Genomic DNA, 7,132 nt, shown 5'->3' on the forward strand with positions numbered 1-7,132 from the left:
CGTCTGCCAGCACAGAATATATAGGTTTGCGACATCCGCTCAATGCAGCTCCTGCCTTGGGTGGTGCCACTTTCCTAGATGTTCTGGTCTCCGCGACGGCAACCCCTCGACGGGTTTCATCGCGCCATGTTGCCAGGTCGCAAACCCAAATCATCCGGGTACCCCAATGCTTGCCCAAGGGCGCCCAGTCCCAAGGCCACAACAGCAATTGCGTCCTGGCCTTCCACAACCTAGGCGTAGTCACCCCTCACTTACCCCTAGAGTGGCGGCGTCACCCCTCATGCACTTCAGAATTCTGCAGTTCAACTGTAATGGACTAACTGGGAAGATTACGGAGATAGTCGATTTCATGAAGCGGCACAACATCCGCATTGCTGCGATTCAAGAGACTAAACTCACAGCAAGATCTGCATTGCAGACCTGCTCTGGTTATAATGTCCACAGGAAAGACCGCGAGAGCGGAAATGGAGGCGGCCTCGCGTTTATTATACACCACTCTGTGCAATATCATATATTTGATCCTGGCATCGACCGCAGTGACAATGTCTTAGAACGTCAAGGCCTATCTGTCCGGTCAGGCGATGCAAATCTAGAAATCATCAACATCTACATCCCTCCTGTCACCTGTTGCCCCAGTGGATACCGCCCTAATATCGAGGCCTTACTCACTGGCAACAATCGCATTATCTTAGGCGATTTCAATGCCCATCACGACCTATGGCATTCAAACTTGCGGGCGGACAGTAGGGGTGAGATGTTGGCGGATCAAATAGACGAAACGACGTTCTGCACAATTAACGGAGACGCCCCCACACGTATGGTAGGAAGCTGTCATAGCTCGCCAGATATCTCAATCGTGAGCGCAGAACTCGTAAACTGCGTCAACTGGCAGCCGATGGTAACATTGGCATCCGACCACCTGCCCATACTTATTTCGTTCGAGCGTACCGCCGACTTCATCGTCACCGAAAAACGCACTTTCATAAACTTCAAAAAAGGAAAGTGGGAAGAATATAAATCTGCAACAGACAGCAGCTTTGCTGCCCTCCCTATCCCGACTGATGCCCGCCAAGGGGAGCGTGCCTTCCGTAAGGTCATTGAATCCGCCTCGGCACATTTCATTCCCGCCGGGAGAATTCCCGAAATCCGGCCCCACTTCCCGGCGGAGGCCGCGAGCTTAGCGAGGGAACGCGACCTTATAAGACAGCTTGATCCAGGCGACCCCCAAATAAGGGATATAAACCAACGCATCAGATTGCTTGTGGACGAACACAAGCGGGCGAAATGGGAAGAGCACCTAAGAGGTTGTAACCTCTCTACCGGTGTAGGTAAACTTTGGTCCACCGTAAAGTCCCTATCGAATCCGACTAAGCACAAAGACAAAGTTTCCATCGCCTTTGGCGATAAGGTGCTGTCCGATGCGAAAAAATGCGCGAGCGCTTTCTGCCGACAATATATAATGCATCCTACGGTCGACAAAGATAGACGGAGAGCCAATAGACGTGCACATAAACACAAACTCAGCGCGTCACCAATTACCATCACCGCTAGAGAGGTTGAGGACGCCATTGGTCGCGCTAAACCATCCAAAGCAGTGGGCCCAGACGGCATAGCCATGCCGATGCTTAAAAACCTAGGGAAAGAGGGTTTCAAATATTTAGCGCATGTCTTCAACCTGTCTCTTTCCACCTTTGTCATACCCGAGAAATGGAAAATGGCCAAGGTGGTCCCGCTACTAAAGCCTGGGAAACCAGCTAACGTAGGTGAGTCATATCGTCCGATATCTCTCCTATCGCCAGTGGCAAAGACGCTTGAAGCCATTTTGCTCCCTCATTTCCAAGCACATTTGCAGCTAGCCCCTCATCAGCATGGCTTCAGAAAACTCCATAGCACTACCTCCGCGCTAAATGCCGTTAGCACCCAGATAAATTGCGATTTGAATCAATATCCCCACCATAGAACAGTACTCGTAGCGTTGGGGCGAGCATTGCTACAACAACAACAACAACAAATCAGCACCAGCCAATACAAAACAAAATGTGAAAAAAAAATTTTGAAATGAAAAAAGCTGCTCACAATCCGTAGCTTATAATTGCTATTGCTACGTTTCCAATATCAAATGCACAAAACTCTTGTACTGCCTTTATGTTTATTTATTAATTTCTGAAACTCAAATAAATTTGTTCCATCTCTTTTTTAGGAAAACTAGAAAATTGTAAAAAATCTCGAAAACGAGAAACGTGTGAATATGGAAAAATTACAAATATATTACATTCCTGCTAGGAACTCTAGGAAGTACATAGAACCGACTGCCTTGGGCAGCGCGGTTACATGGGTCAAATTATGCCACCAACACAACCTCGACAGGCGCCAATGCCCAGTCGGCCACCCATGCCGGGTCAACCTCCATTACCCGGACGTCCTGGTTATAATGTATGCTAATACAACTAATATATTTCAAATATTGCTGATGATTCTTTTTATATTATTTTCTTTAGCAACCACCTGCACCTGGTACTGGTATGTATCAACAGCCGCAACAGTATGCTCAAGCCCAACGCCGTTTAGATCCCGATCAGATGCCAAATCCTATAAGCGTTATCATTGAAAATCAAAGTAGCGCTGGTGGTGCTTTTATTATTTATTAATATAACTATTTTCATTATCATAAACAAATCTTATGCACGGGCTGTCTTCTTATGTCCACAGAACACCATTTACACAGTGAGCTGAGAGTACTCCACATAATGGAGGGAGTTCAGGATTTCGGTAGTATGCATTCAGAAATACCAATTTATAATGTATAATGTATTTATTTAGTACGGCTTTCCTAAGCCTAACTTAAATCTCTTTTACATGTTTATAATTATCTTCTGGACTATGCAATCTAGAATAGTTACATCTATGTCCTACCTTGGAGTACTATGGATGGGAGACTTCCAGATCATGCGAACAAAGCGTTGTGATTATGTAATATGTAGGCATTTTACGCATGTTAGTAAAGCGCGAAGGCAACATCTGCACGGCGATGCACTGAGTTAATCGAGTGATGCGTTTCAGTATGTGCTTCGGCAACCTTTTTTGTATGCGCACAAGAGCTTGGAAGTCTTGGCGCTACACAGCAGTATAGTTTCGCTGCACTTCTATCGATGCTATGGAAGTCCGCCTGTCCAGCACTAAATTGGTAGTGTTCTGCAATAATTGTACAATTTTTGTTTAAATTTATTGGAATGACATGATTTAATATCAATCGGTAGTTCGTTATATGATTTAAGACCTTTATAATACAGATTACATTTGTCTGCTTCAGTTTTATAAGCCGGCAGATTAAAATCATTTTTATTACGAGTATTTACAGAGTGCACATCTTTTACATATTTTATGTTAGTCCTCAAGTACGCAGGCAAAGTTCCTTCTATTATGTTTTTAATAAATTTTATGGTATAATAAAAAAGTTGCTGTCTAATGCTAAGCCAATTAAGAGAGCATAGCATGTCTCTGATAGGTGTGTCATACCGTTTTTTGAGAATGAATCTCATAGCGCGGTTCTGTTGCTTTTGTAGCTTGTATATCTGACTATCTCGCAAGATGAAAAATATAGTTGGGCTATAAATAAAATTAGGTTCGATTATAGATCTGTAGACGATGATTTTATACCTTCTATTTAAATATTTGCAGGTTCGTTGTGTAAAATATAACTTTTTCGCTATTTTTCCTACCGTATAATCCACGTGCTCGTTGAAATTCAGCTTATCATCTATTTTTATTCCCAAGTATTTTATAATGCTGACTTTTTCAATTAGTTCGTTATTTATATTTAAGTTTTGTAGCTCATTGTTTTGAAAATTGCGTCTAGATATAACCATAAATTTCGTTTTATTGACATTCACTTTTAATCTGTTTACGCATAACCAACCATATACGTTGTTAAGATCTTCTTGTAGCTTAGCATATATTTCAGTAATATTGTTCCCACTTATCATCAGCAATGTATCATCAGCAAACAATTTTATTTCACAGTGCTTAATGGAGCTAGTTATATCATTAATATATATATTGAACATTATGGGTGCCAGCACAGACCCTTGAGGTAGACCAACAGGTACCTCCCTTTTATCCGATACGGACGTTCCAATCACTGTTCTTTGGTATCTGTTAATTAGGAAGTCTTGAAACCATTTTAGTTCTATACCAGAAACGCCAATGCAAGAAAGCTTTTTCAGCATTAATTTTTGGTCGATCGTCTCGAATGCACGCTTTAAATCCAAAAACACAGCTAATATGTGTTTTTTCCTGCTTAAGTCTTCTTTCCAGTTAGCTAAAACCAAATTCAAAGCACTTTCACATGAATGTTTTTTTCGAAAACCAGATTGTTGAGGTATAATAATTACATTATCTTCTAAATATTTTACCAGCTGATTTTTTACCACTGTTTCCAAAATTTTTTCATCACATTGTAACGTGTTAATAGGTCTTATCTCCTCAGCTTTGATGGTATTTTTCACTTTTTCTAATGGCACAACTATAGAAGATTTCCATAAACTAGGAACGAGACCTTTATCTAAGCTCTCATTAACAAGCTGAGAATAGAAAAACCTGTATACGTTATGGAATCTTTAACGACTCCTTCCGACACAAGTTTCTTCCCTCCAATTTTATTTTTAAACTTACTTACTATATCAACTATCTCTGAAGTGGAAACTTTCTGAAACTTAAAAACATTACGGCCATTTTGCTCATCTATAGTACCTTCATTACTAAAAGAAGTAGGAATATTCATGCTAATCTCCAATATACTATCAATGAAATAGTCATTCAAAGACTGCGCTATTTCATTTTCCTCTGTGTAGAGTTGGTCGTTTATTTTAATTTTTTTAATACCATTATTTTTTTTAACCATGCTTATGGAATTTTTCAAGTTTTTCCACATGACCTTACTAATCACTATGGTTGATTTTGTTTTCCATGTACTTGGCTTTTTTTATCTTAATTAGCCGTTTATATTGGCGTTTCGCAATATAATATTCACACCATTCTCCAGTGGATAGGCTGATCTTGTAAAGATTTAGCTTACGTTTATTTAAGTTAGCCAGCTCAAAATCATACCACTTGTTCATAAGTTTGACACTGGCTTCTTTAGAGTATGTCAGGGTGGTCACTGCGCTTGATAGCGTATTACATAGGAATGTTGCCTTATTTTCGATGCTCAGATTTTCAAAGTCAGTGTAGTTAAGCTGTCGTAATTCATTAACAAGGCTGTCGCTTGTATAATTTTCCCAGGAAGTTATTGTTCTCATCTGAAATAGCTTATGTAATTTGATTTTGAATTTAATCGTTTCATGATCTGAAATCTGAAACTCTTCTAATTTTAAACATGATATAGAGCTACTATCTGTCTTACATTATAAATTACTATCTTACATTATAAATTAATGTATTGTCTTTCGTTAGATAGCATATCCAAAATTTTACGTACTTCTTCAACTTGGATAGAGGGCCGCTCTCCACTTTATCGTAACGCCAACAACGAATCACATTTTGGTGAATCGCATTATTCGAACAATTCACATTTCAGTGGACGTCCTCGTGACCGTGTTCGCTCAAGAAAAAATAAAATTTTAGATCAGTTATTAAAAATAAATTTTTGCTCTTTTTTTTATTTTTTGGTGGCCCTGATAAGGGCCTCTTATGACGTCCCGAAAGGACGAAAGTAATATCAATTAGTTAAATTTAATCTCTTTGTTAATTTTTGGTGGCCCTGATAAGGGCCTTTTGCGACCTCTCGAAAGGACCAATAAATGTCTGCATATATCTGAAAGAATAATAAATTTGACATCTTTTTTTACATATATACTTTTTACTCACCATGCTAAGGTTGCTTAGGGACCATGACCGCGGCGGGAATTCCTAGCGCCTTAAGTGCCGCTTGGAGCATACACAACCCCGATGTGTTTGAATAAATAGTGAATGCGGTCCCCCATATTGGTATTCTTTCTATTGAATAGAAATTCCGCTATGTAACCGTCGAAATTTGTATCTGTTCGGCCATAATCGGGAATAGAGGACCGGAATTCCCGCCAGTTCCATTCAATGTTTTGGGCGTGGGCACCAGTCACCGGGTCAACAAAATTTTGGGAGTGATTCACCAAAAAATGGGTGTACCCATGCTCCTCCAGGCTATCATATGCTTTCCAGCAATCGCTTATTATAGTAGTTCCAGGCGCTATTTTTTCCTTAATAACCTGGAGAAGTGTTTCCCTGGTCCTGTCTGCGACAGCCGAGACAAACATTTTGCGAGACCCCCTCTCTATGCCACCAAACACCCATTGGCCCTCTATCATTCGGCCGCGATTGTACTTTCTGCGGCCCATTTTGGCCTCGTCTATTTCCACGGTTTTTCCGGGACCGCCTATCGTACTATCCCCGTTGTGTATGCTCCAACCTACCAACACCTCTCTAATGAAGCTTACCCAGTCACTGCAGCTTTGCTTTGATATACTAAGGTCTTCCATTATTGCGGTTACCTTCGGGTAGGGCGACGTTATAAAAAGCACCACAAGCTTGCAAATGGTTCTTGTGCTGAGCCTGGCTCCCGAAAAGAAGGTGTTGGCTTTTCGGCTCTGTTTAAAAGAGCAAACGACCTTACGTTTTTTATTGGTGGTTGTGGTCATGGTCCTCTGCCGAGTGCATACCCACATGTCGTCTACCAGTCTACATGGGTTGGAGCACTGGCCGCATGCCATGGCCCCAGCCAATACGCCATGCGCCACCAAAAAATCGTCCAAGTCCTCGTCATTTAATTCCATAAACGATGACCGCGTAAATTGGCACAATTGGCAGTCCATTATTCTAAAAAAAAAGTAAATTTACCAAAAATCTTTATTTTCGAATAACGTATTCGAATAGTAATGGAAGGTATTTTAATTTCATTTTATTTATTATTTGAATAAAGAAATAAAAATTTCTAATAAATATCATTAGACAACATTTCGATGAAAAATTAAATTTAAAAAATAAGCAAAAACATCAATTATTGTTTTCAATATTTTATTTATATGTCCTTGTATGTGTATGTTACATAATGTTGATGAACTTTGATTTTGAAATTTTTTGTAAACAGTTTATCAAAAAC

The 7,132-nt window shown here is 40.2% G+C and overlaps 1 protein-coding gene across 3 annotated transcripts in view; it reads left to right on the forward strand.

Annotated features, from left to right (window-relative positions):
- Nucleotides 1-5,641, forward strand: part of LOC137244709 (PHD finger protein rhinoceros-like) — a 30,041-nt gene extending 24,400 nt beyond the window's left edge. For 2 of the 3 annotated variants that reach the window (XM_067774125.1, XM_067774128.1), the window contains 3 exons: nt 2,201-2,433; nt 2,499-2,772; nt 5,452-5,641. Coding sequence is in view for 1 of the 3 variants with exons in the window: in XM_067774129.1 (XP_067630230.1) it covers nt 2,332-2,433; nt 2,499-2,648 (252 nt within the window). In the remaining 2 variants the exon portion in view is untranslated. The remainder of the gene's footprint in view (nt 1-2,200; nt 2,434-2,498; nt 2,773-5,451) is intronic. The other variant, XM_067774129.1, reaches the window with a different exon arrangement.
- The last annotated feature ends 1,491 nt before the right edge of the window (nt 5,642-7,132 follow it).

Source organism: Eurosta solidaginis, chromosome 3 (genome assembly GCF_040869045.1).
Source record: "Eurosta solidaginis isolate ZX-2024a chromosome 3, ASM4086904v1, whole genome shotgun sequence".
NCBI classification, from domain to species: domain Eukaryota; kingdom Metazoa; phylum Arthropoda; class Insecta; order Diptera; family Tephritidae; genus Eurosta; species Eurosta solidaginis.